General features: G+C 37.6%; 1 protein-coding gene across 6 annotated transcripts in view; it reads left to right on the forward strand.

Moving 5' to 3' along the window:
* The window catches only part of VRK1 (VRK serine/threonine kinase 1), an 83,871-nt gene extending 64,700 nt beyond the window's left edge, over positions 1-19,171 (forward strand). For 2 of the 6 annotated variants that reach the window (XM_029238886.1, XM_029238881.1), the window contains exons 12-13: positions 7,651-7,741; positions 12,736-12,957. In XM_029238886.1, coding sequence (XP_029094719.1) covers positions 7,651-7,741; positions 12,736-12,767 — 123 coding nt within the window. In that variant the 3' untranslated portion in view covers positions 12,768-12,957. Of the gene's footprint in view, positions 1-7,650; positions 7,742-7,992; positions 9,165-12,735; positions 13,404-19,005 lie in introns of those variants that run through there. The other 4 variants (XM_029238880.1, XM_029238885.1, XM_029238883.1 and 1 more) reach the window with 4 other exon arrangements.
* Positions 19,172-22,751: the final 3,580 nt, after the last annotated feature.

The raw sequence follows: 22,751 nt of genomic DNA on the forward strand, positions 1-22,751 counted from the left end.
GTTTTTCAGTGTTTCTAATATACTTATAAGTTCTATAATGATTATTTTTCTATTTATTAGCTCTGCATTTCCTTGTTTATTCTGGGCTTTTAAAAATTATCATTTCTCATTTCCTCAATTTTTTAAAACTTTTTTTTAAACCTCCAATGCATTTTATAAAATTTTCTTTTTGAGGGGAGGACTGTGTTTTCTTTCAGAGTGGAGTCTTCAGCTATTTTTTGCATGTTATGATCTGGGAGGGCACCGTACCACAAGTGCCTCAGGTGATTCTAATGTAGATGAGAGGCAGGGGCAGCATCCTTGGCTGCATATTAAAATCACCTGGGAGCTTTTATAAATCCCATTGTCTGGATTGCACCCCAGACCAATTAAATCAAAAACTTTGGGGGTGGACCTGAGCCTCAGGATTTTTAGGTGATTACATTGTACAGACATCGTTGAGAACCATTGCAAACCAAAATTTGAGTTACCTTGGAATTCTAGCTTCTATGTAGAAAACAACCCTTTTGCAAATAGGCAAAGCAGATATTGGGCATTTAAGTCTAAATGACTTTAAATAATAGTACTTATCAGCCACACGACCAATGTATGTATGTAGGCAATTATTCACACATGCCATGTTGCGATCTTTATTGTAAGAGATATAGAAGGAAATTTGGCGTCATATAAATGCCTTGAATGGTACCCAGGGAAATTTATTTTTGACATAACAAAAAGATATGCTTATAAGATATGTTCAAAACTTAGATCACAAAGGACAGTATTAGAGCAGGATTCCCTTTTTCTTTGATATCATGACTAGATTTTAGGAATTATGTTAAACATTTGTGTGAGTTTCTGTTTAATAAGGGATACATTTTTTAAAAGCTGTCTTTCTATGGAAATAATGTTATCTGTCTTGCTCATAAGATTGTTGTGTGGGTTAAATGAGATTTAGAAAGTGCTTAGAACAGTGCTGAACACATAATAAGCAATCAGTAAATGTTAACTGCAATATTATTGTTAATGCTGTTGTTTCACTGACTTTACATTTTCTCTCAAGTCTTTCTGGTTTCTTGATGTCAAGAAAATAGCAGAACATTTTCATTTGAATCTTTTGAACTAAGATCATACATCCTTAAAAATTCAGTTTATGAAATAGAGTATATTGGGCAGATGTGAATGAAGACTGGCTTACATTCACTTGGTGAGCATGTGTGTTCAAATTGATCGTTTTGAATAGTAAATGATGGGGAATTGGTAAAAGTTGATTTTGCGACAAAGACAAGATGGTAATTACTGTGAAATAAAGGTTCCAAAATGCAGCTCCATAACTTACTCATATTAAAAATGGATAAATCACATTAATGAGTTTGAAGTTAACTTTTTTCATTGAAGCTGTTGATTGATACTAAAGGACCATAGGTAGTTGACATAAAGCAGAGGACTTCTGAGTGCCAGAGAATTCTGTGTTCGTTGTTTTCTCCCTATGAGTTTAGGAAATATGTATTTTGTGGACATAGCCTTATTGGGGGGAGGTCAGGCAGTCTGTTTTTAATAGGAACTCTAATGTAGCTTGGTTTATTTTGTAAGAAACTTGCTCAAGTGTGGCTTGAGAGCATTTAATTCCCCACTAGTACATACATAGGGTTTCGTTTTCATTGAAATATGTAGTTTTATAAATATTGGCCTCTTTATTTTGCAGTGTTATAGCTTCAGAGTCTTGTGCTTTTAATTCTTAAGTTTGAAAATTCTCCAGGGGACTTGATGGTGCTCGGTGCTGGTAATAGAATATCAACCCTTTAAACTTTAGGTTATCATTGAACATTTATGTATTGATAGTATTTTGTAGTCTGTCAATATTAAATTATTTTACATATACTTTACAGCACTGATATGAGATACATCTGCTTACAAATGATGAAAGTGAAATTCAGAAGAGGTTAGATGACTTGTCCAGGGCCATGCAACCATTAATTATTATTATGCATTTACATAGCTCTTTTCCTCAGAGGAGCTCAAGGCACTTAAAAATCTCCTAGTGATTTTAGGTATAAAATATTAAAGACAATTAAACCATAACTAGCTACCCATTTGCCTCTCCCCATAAGTTGCCCTTGAAATACCTTAACTTTGCTAAAAAGTTTGATATTAATGGTGCAGGTCATGGAACCTTCAGAGGAAAATAAGCATGAAGAAGTGTCATATTAGTCCCAACATAGAAGAGAATGCAGTGACCCATTAGTCTTTAGACCTTTGTTTATTGAATCTCTGGAAACATCTCTCAGTTGTTAAGTGACTACAGGTTTGATCGTATTGGAAGTTTTGTGGTCCTTGTGATATGAATGATATTAGAGTCACGAAAGGCCATTGTTGCCAACTTTGGAAGGTGGATTTACTGTTTTCAGAAGTGCTGTTGGGAGACCGTTCCAGTCCGTGATTGCCATTATTACATGAAAATTCGATGAGAGCCAGTTCTCAGTCATGTAGTGCTCCTGAAGATCATGTGACCAGGTTCAACTTTTCTTTCAGCTCATTATCTCCTCAGTGGCTGTGTTTTTTCTAGGAGGATGGGTGACGGTAGGGCTGTGAAGCAGCTTGTTTCTAGATCCTCAGTAGGCCCAACTTCAGAAGGGACACACATTCGCTCCAGATAAGCAAGTAGACAAATACGCGTACTTTGTGAAAGCAGTGCTTTTGCTAAAAGTGTGCTGCCCATGGAGCAAGCAGTCAATTCTGCTTGCCACCTAGGTGCAGTTTTTTCATTTGTTTATTTATTCTGACAGAGTATACAAATGCATCGGTATCATTTGCTAACTCATGAGTTAGCAATAATCTTTGGTGCACCATTTTCAGATTACAGCAAATTCTTCATTCTTCATGGCATAAGAGTGGGAAAGCTTGAACTAGTGAAGGACATAGGTTTTCCACATTTTGTTAGTCATGCTTTTTTTTTTTGCTAAACCCCCAGACCTGTTAATAAATGATAAAATTGCTCGAGTAATATGTTAATTATTAACTACCTTCAAAATAGATAATTAAAAATGTGGACAGGAGAGATATCTAAATTTAAACAAAAAACAAAGTCAGGGTTTGGCCATGCACTCATGCCTGTGTTACATTTACAGATGGATTGATATTTCACAGAGTGAAATCCCACGTGTGTGGGATTACATTGGTCACTTACTCAAAAAGACTCGTTTACGGAGCTCTGAAATGACTTCTTATAGGGCTTACATAAATGCAAATAGTTTTAGAAATTTAACTTGTGTGTGCTTAATGTTTTTATAAAAGCTAAAGTTACTCTTTTGCTTTAACGATTTGTTAGTGTCTGTTGTTCTCCCATGACAATGAAGCCTGAAACAGTGCCCAGCACACAGTAGGTGCTTAGAAAATACATGATGGGATTCCTACCTCTGTTCCGATAGAATCAGGGTTACTGTGGAAGGAAATTGTAGTGTGCGTTATTCTTATCGCAGCCTTTACCATGGAAACTTGTTTAAAATAATAAATCACTTCAGTGTATCGTAACAGTTTTTTAGACCATTCTTCAAATTCATCTCTCATTTAAGTCACTTACTCACTTCCTGACCCACTTCCCATCTTTTCATCTGTTCTCTTTTCAGTTGTGTCTGACCTTTTCCTGCTTTTTCTCAAAACATTTCTGTAATTACTTAATGTCCATTTAAACATTACACAGTTTTTGAGGGGCTTTTGGTAAAACACGTCATCTCTTTATTACTACAACAGTAGTGGACTAGTTGCTCAGCAGGTGCAGACCCCTAGATATTTGTGTATGTGTAAGGTACATAATAGCATGTGGGGAAAACCCCAGTCCTTGCCCTCCAGGAGTGTCCAGGGTGGGAGAGAAGAAAAGTAGAGTGTGACCCTGGGCTTGCCAAGTACACATGTATGTATGTGTGCGCTAGCTCTCTAGGAAGGGATCCGTTACAACGAAAGCACCACGGCTGGAAACTGCCACTTCACACCGAAAAGTCCCGTGGGGGGCAGCGTGGTTCTGTGGAAAGAAGTTCTAATAAGAACCAAGAGCCCTTAGCTCTTGTCTTCTCACCACCACCAGTTAGAAGCACTGAGCAGCTTCTCCCAGCTTTCTTTTGTCCCCAGCCTCAGTTTTTTCTGTCTAGATAGGGAAGTTTAACTAAAATCCACTGGTTTTGTAAGTATTGTGGTGTAGCACATACGTTTCTTTACCTTCATAGAAGATATGTCCTTTTTCTTTTTAGTTACCACTGAGTAACAAATATTCTATTTTTGCTTACTATTAAGGAATGTAATAGTAATTTTTAAAGGGTATACATTTGCATGATGATTTCAGTGGCCTTAATCAAATGAGTCCAATAAGATTAACTGCGTATTGCAGTCTCATGTTTGTGTTTAGAGTTCTTTGTTCTTTGACACACACACGTGCAGTACCATTTAAACATTTTAGGCTGTACCTTCTAAGTTTCTATAATGAACATTCATGACTTTTGTAATAAGGGGGAAAAAACCAACAACAGTTCTTCAGTACCCATCTCCTTTGATGCAAGCATGAATCTGATTGGCTTCTCTTAGATGCTGTTGAAAGCATTTAGAGGGTATCTTTGGATGTTTGAGTTGGGATGTGAAGAATTGTCTTTGGTTTTTGTCTCTGAAGACTTTTATTCTTTTTTCCATTAAAACAGCTTTAAGTCTATAACTAATCTCTAGTCAGTGTTTAGATGGTTAGTAAATTATCAGTCCGATGCATCTCGCTGATTTGTCTTCCTGTTTCTAACTTGGAAGTGAGAAGCTGCTAATTTAACTAAGTTTTAGCCTAGCAGTCTGAGCACTGCAAAAATACAATGTGTAATATATACACTAATGCCCTTTAAAATAAACCTAGTTTTTAAAGATATTTTAGCCATGCTGAATTAAAAGAAAACTCTGTCCTAACTTTATGAATTATTCTTGTATGTCATGCAATATTTTGATTTCATTTATAAATGTAAATAAAGGCACCTGTGAGACCTGGTATGGCATATGGCAAAATCAGAGATTAATGCACTTTGTGAAGCCATTTTCTGTTTAAAGAGAACCAAACTATGTACTATTTGAAGCCTAAAAAGTTGTCAAATAACAAAATGGAGCATTTGGTGACATCAGTAGAAAGAAGGTGGCAGCAAATTGTTTGGAATTTCACTCATCGCCTTATGCAATGAATAACAGACTTAGATATTCTTTAACTTGAAGGTTGTTGTTAATTGGTCTTAGTCTGTAGACTGTTGGTCCTTTCTATCCAAACTATTGATATATACATTGTCAGAAAAGTTGAGCAAGAGATACCCAGTTGAAGTGTGGATTAATGAAATTCAGCGCTTTCCCCAGTACATACTGCTGAAATACAGGTGTTTCTTTTGTTGGTTGAATACTGTCTGATTTTCATTCCTATGTAATTTACCTGCACGGAGATTAAGAAAGCTCCTTTTTATTAAATAAGCTTGAAAACAAGATGAATGCACTAGGTTCTTAGGTAGAACATATTGGATAGCTCCCTTTATAATGAGCATTTAAAAATCTGCCCTCCTAAAGCTGGAAAATGCATTCTCTCCTGTATGGAAAGCAATATAGTACTGAAATATTCCTCCTTAATTTTGGTCCGAACGAACAAAAGTGTCTGTGTTTATTCCTGCCTAATGCATCACAAATCTGCTGACATGCTAACCTTGGAGTCTTGGCTGGCGTTAATCAGGCCTGTGCACCGGCAGGAAAGATGTACCTAATGCACTCCATCAGTGCAGTTTGCATATGGAAGTCCTCACAGGGGAGCTGCCCTGTGCCAGCTGAGGGTTACCTGCCCACTGCAGTTATTGTATGTAATTATCGAACCAATCTGTTCAGCCCAGCAGGGTTTAGATAGTAATCATGAAGCAACACTTTGGAAAAGAAAGATGTAAGGCACTCTCCCCTTCTCTCATCAGTTATATGAAGTTACAGCCACTCTTCCAGCTATTTTTGAGAAGTAATACCTCCATGTACAAATCTGCTAAATGAATGCCTTTGAAAGTTTTTTAAGGTTTAGTCAAGATGTTATGTTTATATATGTGAAGCATTTTCTTCAGGACCATGATGGGAATCTCTGAGGTTTAATCTTTCCACAGCCACCGTTAAGAATATTTTGAAACAGTGGGATTAACTGTAATACATAGATAATAACAGTTCTGACCATTCGGAGGTTTTAACATAACGCGGCTCGAGTAGAGTTGTGCTTTCCCATGTAGTTCTCTTTGGAACAGAACCCATGGTTGCCATTAGGCAAAAGAACAATGTCCTGTCAGCAGACATTATACCCTTTTATAGCTGTACACAAAATGGCCTGAAGTGAGGAAAATTCTTAGGCAAAGTTTAACTTAATATTGTTAGGAAAATATAAATGAGGACATTCTGATGTGTCATGAATCTGTGAAATTTGGGAAGTATCAGATGATTTCCTAAATGCTACAGACTTATTTTAGGCAACCTAGAGAAGTAATGAATTCTGATGTAGATTTTAACACATTTAAATTTGAGATTACATGGGATAAAGTTGTATGAAAAGTGCAAAGTTTTCAATTCCTTACTAATGTCCTTCTATAGTTATACCTACGTATAGAGATGTTAAGTATTTTAAAACTTTACACAGGACTGAGCTAGTTAGGAAATGTAGTGATAGAAAGTAAGAAAAAGAAATTGTATGAACACTTGGGAAGAATGGATGGTGACAGAACATAGGCATTAACTCCTAAGTAACACTCAACTAGAAAAATATGTAGAAAATAGGAAAGGCCTGAGAGAGTGGTGGAAAATCCAACCTGTTTTTGAGATTTTAGGAGAGCTTTGTACTTTTAAGACTCTTCTTTTACAGTAAGGTTTATGGCCCTCTTAAACTTTAAATTATAAAACATTTATTGGAAGTTTGCCATTATTGATCCACAGAATTTCCCTATCAGTTTAGAGGGTATAACCACTGATGCGGTTCATGGGCCAGGCACATATTTTCCTATTTATCAAGTACATTTACCCCACCCCACACATGCAGCGTAAAATGGGGAAAATAAGTATCATTGGCCTGAGCAAGTATCAGCTTTCAAAGAGAGTTTCTGTATGATCAGTCCTGATGGTTAAAACATGGCTTTCAATAATAAATTATATGAGGCGTAAAAAGTTAGAGGTGGATATAAGAAATATACCCACTTCCAGACTAACTGTATAGTTGAAGGTTCCCTTAATCCCCTTTTCTTTCACCCCCCGCCCCTTTCCTTAGGTGACCCCCACCAGGAAGTTGTGTGTATTCTTCCTGTATGTTTTGACATACCCACACCTGTATAGATTCATATATATATGCTAATATCTGATAAGTTTGTATTTTTTTTTTTTTTTTTTTGCGGTACACGGGCCTCTCACTGTTGTGGCCTCTCCCTTTGCGGAGCACAGGCTCCGGACGTGCAGGCTCAGTGGCCATGGCTCACGGGCCCAGCCACTCAGCGGCACGTGGGATCTTCCCAGACCGGGACACGAACCCATGTCCCCTACATCGGCAGACGGACTCTCAACCACTGCGCCACCTGGGAAGCCCTGTATATTTTCTTAATTGACCATCATGCCACATCTTTTTCTTTTTTTTTTTTTTTTTGTTTAATTTTTATATGTAAGAAGAGAAAGAAAGAAAGAGAGCAGAGCACACAACCTGGTGTTGAAGATATGGAATGCTCAGATACACAGACAGAAGAGGCCACACAAACCCGTAAGTTGAACAGTCTTGCCTCTTAGCTCTTTTCTTATATATAATAAACACAAATTTCATTTCCTCCCACTGAATAAGGGGTTAACTATTTGGGTCATAACATTCTCATTTTATAATTTAAAAAATGTAGAAGAAGATCTTATATTTATACAGTATGTATCGCAATGTCCTTTGTTCACATTGTGTTATTTACTATAATCATGTCTATAATAATCATGAAGTTGAGACCAGGAGTTACTCTCATTTTGCAGATACGGAGCCCAAGACACAGAGCATTTAAATGACAGAACTGTTGTGAAAGGGTTAGACGTAGAGACCCGAACTCTTACCTCTCAGGCTACTATCTCTCCGGTTCTCCACACTTACCACCGAACTCTGGGCGTGAGAGGGAATGTCAGGAGTCAGGTGGTTAGTACGTGGCTTACTGCAGAGTCCGCCAACTCTTCTTTTCTCTCAGCAAGTTGGGATGCAAGGAGTTAAAGCCTCGAATCATCACTTCCCAAAGGTCTTGAAGCAAAAAGCAAGGTATAAAGTCATTTCTTCAATGGCTCATGTACTGGTGCTGAAGGCACTTTTAGTATGGAGTAGTTCCAGAAGTGACATTAGCAAAGGCAGCATCTGCAAAGGGCAAGACTAGGTTGGACTTTGGTCTGGTTAATAAATGGCCAGTCTGTGGTGTGTAGGCACACCTGTGGGGCTCAGAAGACGGGAAAATGTGTTCCAGGTTTCATGAGAGACGGTTTACTTGCCTCAGTGAGGAGAGATTCAGAGCTGGCTACAGTACCACTTCCACCCCCTGCCAGATATCTCTTCTATCTGTCTGCCTTTTATTTATTTATTAGTTTATTGGTCCTGAAATATTTCTGATTTCTAATAGAAGAGGCTTATTTGTGGTAAAAATTTCATCAAAGTGTAAGTGCCCAGTAGAGTTAGGCCAGTGATGTATTTTTACCTTCCCTTTGACAGTGATAGCCATGCATGTTTGTGGAAGGCAAAAATTGACTTTCAAAGAGAATCATCTTCACCCTGATTTTATTAACATTTTCTTCATTATATATTATGGATAGTACGCCCTTAGGTTTATCTGAATTTACCCAAGAGAATCCTTGGGATAGCTGAAGAGCGAGTGTATAACATCACTCTGGAAGCTAAAGGTTTTGAAATAGTCCCTCTTACTTTTCTGCTGCCATCTTCCATTCCCTCCTGTTTTTGTTTTTTTTCCCCTTCCTCCCCTGTCTTGTTCATTCTGTTACTAGGAGGTGAGGAATCCCAAGGAGCAGCACATCAAAGCATGTCTCAGCCAGAGGCGGCAGCAGCGGCTGTGGCAGTGAGTGGGAGCAAAGTTAAGGAGCGTTTATGAAGATAGAGTAATGTTCTTACTCAAAAAAATCCCTTACATTTTAAAACGGGAGATTTTAGTTTAGGAAAGGGCTTACGTTGTTATAGTAAGGTTGATACCCATTTAGACCAAAGCCAGTTCCCAGCTGTGCATACGGGAGACTCGTGCGTCTCCTCACGCCTGGAGGTCATTTGTTATCCGAACTTTGCTTAGTGAGCATCAGAGGTATTTGTTTTGATACATACGTGATTTTAAATTTGACTGTAATTACGAAAAATGTTTCTTACACCTAAAATTTTAATTTAAGGTCCTTATACTGATGGTTTTTACTGTGAGAAAATATATTAGTATTTTTGTTTATTAACGACAAAAGAAGAGAGTAGACCCCATCACTAATTTAAGGAGAATAATCCAGATTTCTTTTTGATATTAAAAAATGAAGATAAAAAATAATCAAATTCTCTTTTATTCATATAAACTCTAAATTGCTTTAATTAAATACTGTTCCAATTGTAATTCTTCCCCCCCCCCAAAGTATAAGGCTAGTTAAGGTATTTTACTATCTAAATATTCATAAATGAGAGAAATATTACTTGAGATAGTAAAATGTTATTGCTTCTAGCAAAGAAAACTAAAGCAATCCAAGGGCTCATGAAAATGTATGTTTTTGTGTTCATCAGTTTAAAGTAACCTGAATGAGAAGGCACATTATAGAATGGTCACCTCTAACAGCTGCTTTAGAAATGTCAGTTTCTTCATTAACAATTTTATTTTCAAACACGATTTATGGTTTACATATGGTAAGAGATTTTTCTCACCGTGTGATCTCTCAGAATGCTGTGCCTAGCAAAATGGGAGCAACTTTCCTTTAATATCTATTTAGACCATTTAAAAAACGTGTATAATCTTCTCGATACACCTAAACTCATTTTGACTAGCTGGGCATCTATTGTGTAAGAACACATTCTGAAAGCTTTCTAATGTGTCTTGTGTAGGTTTTCTCAAAGAAAGAGAGGGGTGACGGGGTCGTTTTCAAGAAGAACAGAGGCCTCTAATCCTTGTAGTTTTATTCAAGGCATGATTTTTACCAATTGAGAAAATTTGGTAATTTGCTCCAAGTAATTTTTTCCCCACAAAATGATAAACCTTTAAAAACTACACATATTCTGGCATTTCAAAACCAGGCCAATATTTCAGAACTGTACTAAAAATTAGTTAATACAGCCATGATATTTATGGCCAGTATACTTTGTCCCTACCGTTCATACAACAGACAGAACTCAACAGCCTGCTCTTGGTGTTGTTTTTGAAGTACCTTGGAGTTTGGACCACTCTTGAGGATTCTTTGAGGAAAGCATGACTTATGTTTACCCCTTGAATAGTTACGGTCTAGTCAAGAAAGAGATATTTTTAAGGCACCCTACAAAGAAATTTCCCACTTGTTTTTTTCCTTCTGCATTATAAAATCATAGAAGAGTATCCCAACCTTGTATATTTTATTTTTCAAATATTAAGTTTTACACATTAGTCTTATGATTGGGCCTTTTACCACTAGTAAAGTATTATGAAAATGAGTATATATTTACTAGTAAAGTATTATGAAAATGAGTATATATGGGATGGGAGGAGAAATAGATTTTTTTCTGCAACAGTCAGAATTGATTATTAGGAAAAATACTGAACTGATAAAGTCCCTAAGTTGCATAATATGATTATATAATAAGTTGCAGGTGGTGATGGCATTCTTAGTTGCAGTGAAAAACTTTAAATCTAGATTGAATGGGGATAAGCAGTAACGGAATTTAATCTAAGAGTAAAATGTCAAATTAGGACATTAATGAGAATATAGTGATAATCGTTGACTTTAGTGTCCTTTTTTTTTTTTTTTGCGGTACGCGGGCCTCTCACTGCTGTGGCCTCTCCCGTTGCGGAGCACAGGCTCCGGACGCGCAGGCTCAGCGGCCATGGCTCACGGTCCCAGCCGCTGCGCGGCATGTGGGATCTTCCCGGACCGGGGCACGAACACGTGTCCCCTGCATCGGCAGGCAGACTCAACCACTGTGCCACCAGGGAAGCCCTAGTGTCCTTTATAATGTGACTATAGATTCGAATTTTATTGAAAGGGAGATGTACTATAGTATTGATTATGGACCTTGATCTTGTGATATCCTGTTATTCCAATTTCAGACAATCACAGCATTCTCAGTTTTCTATGGAAAATTAATTTCAAAATTGTTGAAGTAAACACCTAAAAATCTACCATGGGATATTTTTAAAAGAAGGCTATATCACAAAAATTGAAGAAAAAACTCAAAAGTTTAAACCCACCGTAGCGTAGGCCATGCACTATGAATGGCAGAGAAAAGAAGATACTCATATAACTTTGAAGTTTGCATGAATTGAAATGTATGGCAATTGAATAAAAACTAGAACTTGGAAAAATAACAAACAAACTGATCTTCCAATTAAGTACCTAAATAAACCTGTAGTCAGAAAGCCTTTAGAAACTGTTTATGATTAGACATCTGTGGTAGATATTTTGTCCTAGATTCAAAGAATGTTTTGTATGTTTCAGAAGAGAAGTACTGATCTCTTTGCTGTTCAGCGTGTTTATTGATTGATCGTGGGCCCCACGCTGCCCTCACCCTGGTACCATCGCTCTCTCCTGGCAGAGGGAAGCCCGAGGCCATGGAAGGCACACTCCTCTTGCCAGCACAGGCAGTTGTGATCGGGCCTAAGCTTGTCCTTCTGACTCTGCTGTGCTCGCGGTGGAGGTGGCCTGGGGTGGGAGACAAAGTCTCCTTCGGGAGGCGGATCCACATGCTCCCGGTAGAGAAGCACTGCTTTCTTCCAGCACAGGAATAGTTGGAGAGGAACTGTCATAAGGCACTTAGGCCAGTATCAGATGTGATACTTTTCTAGAGGGCGACTCAGTTGGGATCTGTTTAATTCCTAGTGGACAAGACTTTGCATTTTGGATTAGCCCAGTGCTCTTCTGCCTAAAGAGTAGAGGGATCAGGCTTTAAAAAGCAACACATTTGGAAAAAATGTCTTGCTTTTCGTAATATGCATATCCCCCCAAGGAATACCTATCTTTTTTTGTTTTAACTTTTTATTTTATATTGGAGTGTAATTGATTAACAACGTTGTGTTAGTTTCAGGTGTACAGAAAAGTGATCTGTATATATACATATACAGATATCTATTATTTTTCAAATATTTTTCCCATAATAATGAGCAGACTTCCCTGTGCTATACAGTAGGTCCTTGTTGCTTATGGAATACCTATCTTGTTGCTATAGTTTACATTAGGAGTTAATGTTTTTAATTGTACAATAAAAATTTGGGGGAGAAATAGTTCAGGACCAGTGTAAATGGGGTATGTTTTTACCAGTGGATGCATTCTGTATAACTTCAAACTAGAAGGTCAGCTTTGTTAGCATATTTTTTGACACACTAAAAAATTAACACAATTTCCTAAGATTTTTAGGGTATTAACAGTTATAACTTGTGTATCAGTTTCGTCTCCACAAATCATCATAGTCAATTAGATTTTTAAATATTAATAACCATATATGGAAATACTTATATTTCTGTTCTTTTGCTTTTGTAAGTTAATGACTAGTGATTTAAATCTCTTTGTTTTCTCTTCAAGGTTCGAAAACCAGGAAGAGAGTCCAGAAGTAAATCAAATACTGTGAACCAGTTTTTCTTTTCTTCCTTTCATTTGACTCTTTCCTCCTTTCATTTGACTTTTTCCTCTTTTTCTGTATTAAGTGTTTTATTTTCATGTGAGTCTTGTGGAGTGGGGGAAACAATGAAGTACCTATGTCTTTGAAAAGCAGACTTTTTTTTATTAAATACTTTGTAGAATTTACTAAAGCCTAATTTATAAAATTTCACAGTATTAAGGTTATACCCTTTAAGCTGTCCCATGCTGTGTGTTTGAGGTTCTAGGGTACATATAAGAAATATTACTATGACATGCACTTTTCTAATCGTTGTATATTTCCTAGAGTGTATAAAATGTTTGGCAAAGTCCTTACTTTTAAGGAAATACACAAATTAAAATAAAGGTCTCTTTTTGCTTGTTACAAATTTGTTGTGGGCATAAGATTTGTTTTGTTGATTTTGCTCAGTTCCACAAGCATTTGTTAAGCACCTGCTCTAGGAAATGAGAGGTTACAAAGAAGAGAAAAGATTATGAAAGAAAAAATGGAGTAGTAAGTTTATCTGTGAGAGATGAAATACATGTATTTGAAAGATTACATGAGAATTATGTAAGTATGCAAGCTGTATGGTAAGAAAACAGGCAATTATCAAGTGGTGGCCAGATCAAAGATTGTTTTAGACTGGCTTCCTTTAAGGAAATACTGTCAAATATATATATATATATATATTTGGCTTATTCATTCACAGGAGATTATTTTTCTCCCAAGTTTTTTTTTTTGGTATGGTATAATATTTGTACAGTAAACCAAGCACTTTAGAGTTTTAGTGATTAGAAATTTTAAAATATAGACTATATAGTTGCCTTGGGAACAAAAGCTTGGAATTTCAACATGAACAATTTCAAGATTTACTTTGTTAAAGAAATTGGGATTGGATTGGATTTTCTAGAGGTGGTACACCTTACCCTTGTAGCCTGTACAATGTTTTTAGATGGTGTATAGGTACACTTTTATTTAAATATGTAAGCATTTATTTAATATGTATTTAGAATATAAATAGCACATTAAACTGGTGATTTTTCTATTGCTTAGGACAAGCCTAAAGTAGGTATTTCAGTTTTTAGAAAAGCAAGTTGATTTGAAGAAAATATTAAGTAAATAGTAGTACAGGTGGATGTAGACATGTCAGAAACTGTCAGGGTTGTACCAATTTTGAGCAACTCTGAACCAACACACTTTACCTTTTGGCTCTCTGATGTGGTATTTAGTTGTCACACGAAGCATTTATCACTGCAGTGGTCGGATACTGAAAAACGCAAAGCAGATCTGCCGACTTTCCTTTGAAGGTTAATCTTTTAAATGCCTCCTGAAGTTCTAGGGCTCTGTGATTTTACAGAATAGAGAACTAGATTTTGGGCAGAGCCTCCTCCTGTTTTCTGTAGAATGTTGGATTTTAGTCCTCATCAGTGTTATGGTCGCACGTTTATTTGTAACATCTAAATCAACTCTCAAGTTCTGTTTCAAACACATTGATGCTTAAAATAGGATAAAATGTGTGTGGTGTGTTTTTGTGTATGTGCCTTAGCCTTTTTTATTTTTCAAAACACAAAAACATAGCAAAACCTGTTGGTTAAATATTAAGAAAACAAACATTTCCTCACATATTGTTTTTAATAAGTGCTGGCGTTTTCTCAAATGTTGCTCTATTGGCAGGGCTGCAGAAATGAAAAACTAATAGCCATAGTAGCCAGTTTGATTCATCGGCTGCATCCCCTTGTTCTGCTGTTCTGTTCCCTACCTTACTCTGGTTTTTCTTACCCCCCTTATTTCAAAGAAGTGGTTTAATAACCTCCTTGTCAGTCAGAGTTATGCTTTTTCCCTTGCCTTTTTCAGTTCCGTACTTACTGTTTTTTATCTTGTGTTGTTTTTGTTTTCTTTCCAATCCCTGCATCCAGTGGGTTTGCCTTTCTTTATCCTCCCTTCACAATCCAACATACTTATGGATGTGTTCCTGGCCCCATGTGTCCTGCCTTCTCTGCCATTTTCTTAGGTCCTTAGTGAGCTGAGGGTTTCTAGTCTGTTGAGGACCCACCCCTCTGCAGGCTCCTGTCCTTCAGACAGTGGGAGCTACATGTGTGCTATATTTTCTAGACAGCAGCTGGTAAATCTTTGATAACCATCTAAGCCCTGATGTAAAATATCTTCTGGGTGTTCTTCAATAGTGATCTTTTAAGACAAATCAAACACTAATAGGCCAGGGCAACAAAACCCCAATTATTTCTTTGAATTACTAACTTAAATGTGCATATCAAGAGCTAAGTTGCGTAGCAATGAATTAGTGGTGGAAATATAAATACATTATATGTATTTGTGTGCGTGTGTGTGTGTGCTTGTTTATCCTTTAAAACTATATTCATCTGGTCATCAAAGTGTATTAATAGTACTTGATCACTGTAGAAAATTTAGAATACAGAAAAGTGTCAAAAGACAGACTAGCCATATTACTACCACCCACAGACAACCACTGTTAACATTTTGACACATTTTTTTCCAGCCTTCTCTATGCATTTTTATCTTTAAATATCATACTTTATAAAAGCTTTATATTCTGCTCTTTCAAGTGAACATTAAATACTTTCCATGTTATTACAAATACTTCATAAATATAGTTTTTATGTTTCTGTAATATTTTTTCTTATGGATTCGTGATACTTTCATGACCATTTCCCTAATGTTGGAGGTTTAAGTTGTTTTCAGTATTGGGATATTAGAAACAATATTCTTGAATAAAATTGGGCATAAGTCTTTGTCTACATGTACAAATATTTCCTTAGATTTTCAAAAGGGAACCATTGGGTGAAAGACTATGAAAATGGAAGGTTATTAGTGCACATTATCAACTTGCTTTGCAAAACTCCGTCAGTTAACACTTTACCCAGAAATCAGTGCTCAACTTACATTTTTGTCAACCTTGAGTGCTACTAATTTTTATAATTTGATAAGGTACATTTTTTTTAATTGCTAGTGAACCTGAGCAATTTTTTATTTTTAAACACATCATTCTATTTGCTTTTTGATGTGTGTGTTTGTACTGTTTGTATAGTAATGATCTTAACCTCTGTCATGTTTGTTGCTTTTTCTAGTTTATTTTTTGTTGATGATTTAATTCTTATCGCTTTAATCTGTTGATCTCTTTCACTGTAATTTCTGCTACTGTTTTAAAATATTTCCCATCCTGATATCAGAAATATTTACCAGGGCTTTTTCTAGGATTTGTGTTTTAATGCTTCTGAATTTTTAATCCATATGAAATTTAATGTGGTGTATGTATGCCATGAAGTAAGGATCACAGTGGATTTTTTTCCAAATAGCTAACCAGTAGCTCCATTACCATTTGTTAAATAAATTCTCTTCCTCACCCCCTTTCCATCCTGGTTTGTGTTGCCTGTTTTATTACAGATTAAGTTCTTATACCAGGGCCTGTTTCTGACTGTCAGTTCAATTTCATTGATCTGTCTGTCTGTTCTTATGCCAGCACCACACTGATTTAATTAGTGCCATTTTACTTATTAATTCTTATTTACTGCCCAAACCACATTAACAGAAATCAAAATGAAAGAGAAAATTCATTTATGATCTCACCACCACCACGAAAATCAAACGCTTGTCCTTTGGCTGTGTTATTTTTCAGTCCTATTTCATGCTTACATAATTTTTCCTAGTTGTAATAGTTGCATTGGTGAACTTTTGCGTGTGTGTGTCTTTTAAAGTTCCACAGTTTATTCTATATATACCCCTGATTCATTAAGCTCTACTGGTATAAAGAATACAAGACGCACTGAAGAAGTGATTCTGTGCAGTATACTGCTGACCAGATGGTTTAGGCAGCTCTCTTTATCACTTGGGTGTTACTTTACAAATAAAATGCTTACTATTTTCATTGTACTAAGGATGTGTTATTCATATATTGGTGAGTTTTATTATAGCAGTAGTATTTTGCAACTTATGAGTAGTGTTCCTGAATTTTTGTAATTTTGACTCGTCATGAAGTTACCTGTAAAATTTCTCCATTAAGCAAGTACAGTTTTATTTATGAACCACTGCAGAGGATCTTCAAAACACTCTTTCCTCTTTTTGGCTTGGTTAAGTCAACCGTTTTTTAAGGGTCTGAGTTATCAGTGGAGTTGGTCTGTAAGATAATCTTTGTGCCTGGAGTACGGAGGCAGGAAGGAATATTAAAGGCACGGATCCCGCCTTGGATGGGGGGCTGGGGAGGAAGTGGGACAGTAGTCTGAAATCTGTTTCTATTTTTCTGTAGGTTGTCTTTCTGCTTCTGGTATCTTTTAGAAGCAAGTGAAAAGTGATCACAGTTATGTAAATGAAGACCTTATAACACCTGGACTACAGGTTGTTTAATAACTAAAAAATTGCTGTATTTAATATTTTTTCTGACCTTGACATAAAAAGCACAGTACAGAAGTTCATGGTGCGCCTTCTCGGTATAATTCTCAGATGTGAGAGATACCTCACACTTTCCTTGTAAGGGCCGGATATGAACTTAAAAGAGTTCTGAACGACTGAAGGGTCTGCTAAGCCTGAACGCAGGAGAGTTCTAGGGCAGTGTGTATCCAGGGAAGGTTACAATTGGAAGTACATGTTGATTCTGTTAGATTGCCTGGCCAAGAGAGTCATGGTTTCTGTCTTGAACTTTTCTAGATAGAGGAATGTGCCTTTAAGATCCTTAAGAAAACTTTCATGTTCTAAACATTTTAGTTCTCCCCCCTAACCCCCCAAAAAGCTTTTGTTTTTCTGTCTTCCTTTATTTCATTAACTCTTGTAGAACATTTTGGGGCTGACGCATGAGTCAGTCCAGCCGGAGAAGTATTGTGCACATCCTAACCTGCTTAACACTGGTTGCAAAGGTGTGCGATGTGGTCCCTGTGTAACACCCCATCACCTCCTACCAGCCCCCTGAAGTTTTTTTTTTTCCAGTTTTATTGAGAAGTAATTGACAGACATCACTGTATAGGTTTAATAAGGTGAATAGCACCCCTCAAATTTCTCCTGTAAAAATCCTTGGCAGATGTTTAAGAGCTTAAGACAAATATGTAACTTACCCTATAATTTATAATTTAAAGAAGGATCATTTAGGGCTTCCCTGGTGGCGCAGTGGTTGAGAGTCCACCTGCCGATGCAGGGGACGCGGGTTCGTGCGCCGGTCCGGGAGGATCCCGCGTGCTGCGGAGCGACTGGGCCCGTGAGCCACGGCCGCTGAGCCTGTGCTCCGCAACGGGAGAGGCCACAGCAGTTAGAGGCCCGCGTACTGCAAAAAAAAGAAAAAAAAAAAAAAAGGAAGGATCATTTAGACATTTCTTAAGATACACATGCAGTCACAGTGGGCTTCCCACCGACACACCTTTTGTTAAACTTCCTAACTATGCTTTTGAAAAAGAAGTCATCTGTATTCCAGGTGCTACAGGCCCAAAATAAGTCTTTGATTTGTCATGCAAAGTGTTCAGAAAGCAAAGGTGGCTGAAATTATATCAAAATGGTTCCTAAGGCCCTGTCTGTTCCTGTCGAGGTCAGAGGAGCCACAGCCTGCAGAATCACAATTTGAGGTCAGGAATCCGGAACCCCTGCTGTTCCCAATGAACTGTGTGATGTACACAGAAGAGCTAAATGAACAGTCATGATAATACCTGGTTGGTCTTTTAGCAGCAAAATTGGAGGTGGGGGGAGGAATATGAAACTTCTTAAAACCGCAGGTTTTTTTGTGTGTGTGTGGTATTATTGTTGATATCCCTATTTGAATGTAAAGTCCCTAACAAAAGAAGCAAGCTGCCTTTAGACTGCATTTACTGCTCTTGATGACTCCAGTTGTGTGTAAATATTAGAAAACAGCAGGGTCCTGCATTCCAAGAATCACTTGAGCAGTGCCACGAAGACAAGTGTCCTGACTGGTGTAGTCATACTCCCCAGCTCTCCTGCTGTTTCTAATCTGTGCGCACAGCCGTGAAAAAACTGGACTGACATTTACAGGCACAGCAGGGAGACACTTGACTAGGGAATGTTAAAGACTCCGGCACCTCCGATTCAAAGTGGCCACCACACATGATAAATCTTCACAGGAGAGCTAGCCTGCACTTCCACTGATGCCATAATGAGGGTATCTGTAATGAAGCAAAGAAGTGAAACATTTTCCCCCCACAAGCTCAACTTTTTAGCAGTCTGATATTTATTGTTGTCTTTTTCAGACCTAAATATCTAACGGGAGAATCTCATCCTGTGTCGGTGAAGGATCTTTTCCTTTTGAACTGCTTTTTGGAGTCTGTTTCCTGTCGTCCTCACTCCTCCCTAGGGTTTTACAGGGAATTTCCTCAGGAAAGAACACTTCCCCATCAACTGTGAATAAAAATTAAATTTCCAGGAACCTGCTGTAACTGGTATGGAAAAGAGGGTCAGTTGCTTTCTGCCTCGAGTCTGACAGACTTCCCTCTCTGTTTTGTCCCAGCGAGCTGCCGGATTTGTATCCCATAATACCAGTAATGCAGTTAGGTTGGCTGCACAGTGTCTGGTTGACTTCAGTTAAGAGTTTCTTTCCCTATGGGAATAAGACCAGACAGACTGTCATTTGCTATTACTAATTCTGCTTAGCATTATCACTGGAGCTTTTTTGTAATTAGCTATCTTAGTTGGCTCTTAAATTTTAATAGCCAGTTGAAGCTACGTTTTAGCCAAGTTCCATATCTAAATTGCGCTCAGTCCATTAACAAAGTTGGTTAAAAGGCTATTAAAACAAAAGCCAATATATGGTGGTTCGCACTTGCATCTTTGCAGCAAGAGCAATGCCAGCCTCCCCCCTAGTTCTCTAAAGGAACTTTCTCTCCCCAAAGTTACACATAAGCTGAACTCAACTTCCTGAGGAGCAAGAAATTAACATCAACAAGATTTTTAGTACATGAACATATCCAAAACTGTCACTGCCAACTGCCTTTTCCTCTCCGTGAGGGTTCTTTGGGGTTTGGTTTTATTTGGTTGATGGCGGTACAGGGAGGAAGAGGGGCATTTAATATTCCAACTTAAAGTTGACGGGTTTGAAAAGTGAATAATTGAAATGATGTTTTTCTCCATTTCAGCTGATCAAAATTATTAGTAAAACCATCTGAGGCACCTTCTGGTAGAATTGTAGTCTTGCTGGGTTTAAGCCTGTAAAACATTCTGCCAGACGTTAAAAAAAAAAAAAAAATTGTAGACGAGCCAGCACATAGGCTCAGACCTCGTGCCTAACTGATAGTCCCCATTGTTCGTGGTTTTTAATTCAGATCATTTCTAACTCTGACACGCACACCCACCCCAACCCTTTGCAAATTGGTTTGCCAAGACTTTACTTTCTTCATTGAGTGCCCGCTCCCTCCATATTGGGACAGTGGGTCTGTTTTCCATTTTCAAAGATCCTTAATTTCAAAATTTTTTAGAATTTGTGAAGCAGGCTGTCAAAAGAAATTAGACTGGTGCAGGCACATTCAGTTGACGTTTTTTCTCTGAATCATCAGGACCCTGGGAATGAAGATGTGGAGAGAAACTACTAGGCAAATAGGTCCTGTCACCCTGACTCAGCTGAGTGCCTCTGAAGAACGTCTCCACCCCCAGTCTGTTGAATTTGCCGATGTCCTCTTTTAAAATGAAGAGTTTATCCGCCTCAAAAGTATACAGGCTTTTTTTTTTTTCTTAAACTCCAAATGGTGGCTTTTTCTATTTCCCCATTCAGAAGATATTAGGAATTGTAGTTTAATCTTAATTTTTAAAGCAGTAAGCGGCAGGTTGGAATACTTTTCCACTCCCCAGTGTCTGGCCATTCTTCTGGTTAGCTTTTCTCTTACTCAGAACTGCTGTCAAGCTGTAAGCTTTGGTGGTGCTATCCTCCCTACCGAAGGCCACCTGGCAGACAAATTCTAGTGAAACCCAAGCGTTCGTTATAATTATATTTCCATTTTAAATATGTTTAGTAGCTCACATTCACATATGATCTTTTGTCTGGATTTGCTTCTCTAGCCTTTGGCTAAATGGCTGGGTTGCCATCAGTGAGAGTGTGGCCTCCTTGACAGAGATGAAGAGCTTCACCTGTCTTAACAAAGGACTAGAAATGCTGGAGGGCCTCTGGTGGTTTTTGTCCTCTGTCAGGAGCTGATGGAAGAGGTCAAGATCATTTTATCCAGTGTTAGATGATATGCAGTGAAATTAATATACTATTAAAAATGTATAGGTAACGAATTGGCCTTTGATAAAGATAGAACTGGCTTTGAAAATCGGGTCACAAACTCTTAAGAGGTCAGGGTTGGTGGTTTCTCCCATGAAGACTGAAGGCAGGAACAGCCCTACCGTTGATGGATGACGTTTGTGGGCTTTAAGTGATAATGTCTACAATATATGTTAGACCTCACCTACCCATACTTTATTTTAAACTAATTTTTAGGAGATACTCATAGGTAATACATGTATGGTACATGATATAAAAATCAGTAGGAACAAAGGTAAATAGTGATTATATTGTACACCTGTAACATATAGTATTTTACATCAACTGCAAAAAAAAAACTATAGAGAGGATGATGGGAAAAAAGAAAGTAATTGGCAGAAATTTTAAAATAGCATACCATATCACATATGGGAACCTATTATATATATTAAATATATATGCTAAAAATTAACTTCCAGCATCAAGAATATATAAAAGTACTTTCATTAAAAAAAGGTAAATGGTGAAGTCTTAAATTTAAGATTATGGACCACCAAGGAACCTGGATAGAAGATAATCCTGTTTTTGTTTCATGAAAAACTGAAAGAATCCATGACAAAAAAATTAAGAACCTTTCCTTTTCCGTAGCTCTAGGTTCCCGCCCCAGAAATAAAAACTGTTACAGGTTTGGATAGCCTTCCAAAGCCACAATCTGCATATCCATTAATGGAGGGGGGCGGGAGGGGGAAGGGGAAAGAAAGAATGCAAACTCTTTATTTTTTCTATATTGCAATTTATTGGGATAAAGGCTCTAGCCAAGCTATGAGGTCAAACACCTATTTTAATGTAACTGCTTACAATGGGCGTATATCATCTCATAATTCAGTCGGTTTTATATTATCCTCTTTGAAGATCTCGTAGTGATTCCATCAGTAGAAGAGACTGCAGCTTTGCCTGTCTATGCTGAAGGCAAGTGGCTGGCTCTAGAACCCAGTGCAGGCCTGGGGCTCAGGTTTTCAAAGCCTCACCCACCTGCGCAGCAGTCTTCCTGGGTCGCTTCTTCCCCGCTGACCCTGGGGTTTCCTCTTTGCATCTCTTTCGTGTTGGATCACCTGTTACCTGGCCCAGTGTGTTTCTCCTTGGTTTACCCCTCATCGGGAGGAGCACATCCTCCATTAGTTCCCTGAGAAAAAGATGTGTGGGAGGTAAGTTTTTTGAATTCTTGCGTGTCTGAGGATGTCTTTGTTCTACCTTTCCTCTTGGCTGATAGTTTGACTTGTACAGAATTATGGATTGGAAATAATTTTTCTTCAACGTTTCGAAGGCGTTACTCTGATAACCTTCTAGTTCCAGAGTTGCTGTTGAGCACACTTGAAGCTACTCTGTTCTCTCTTTCTGGAGCTTCTGTTCAGATATTGGGAATCATAGGCTGATCTTCTAAGCTTTCTTCCTTCTCCCCCCACTTACTTTCTGTCTCTTTTGTCTTTTTCCTTCTACTTCCTAGGAGGTTTCCTCAATATTTTCTTCTAACTCTTAGGATTTTTTAAAATTTCTGCTGTCATATTTTTAATTTACAAGAGCTTTTTGTTCTCCAAATGTCCTTTCTCATGCGTGCAGGATCTCCTTATATCGCTGAGGATTTTCATTATAGTATTTGGAAGCTTTTTTGTCCCTACATAGTCTCTGTTTCTACAAATTGCATTCCCACTCCCCCATCTTGTTTGGATCTTTGTCCTTTATTTTATTTTATTTTATCTATTTAAT

The sequence above is a fragment of the Monodon monoceros genome, unplaced genomic scaffold (assembly GCF_005190385.1).
Source record: "Monodon monoceros isolate NGI ecotype Baffin Bay Population unplaced genomic scaffold, NGI_Narwhal_1 Super_Scaffold_21, whole genome shotgun sequence".
NCBI lineage: Eukaryota > Metazoa > Chordata > Mammalia > Artiodactyla > Monodontidae > Monodon > Monodon monoceros.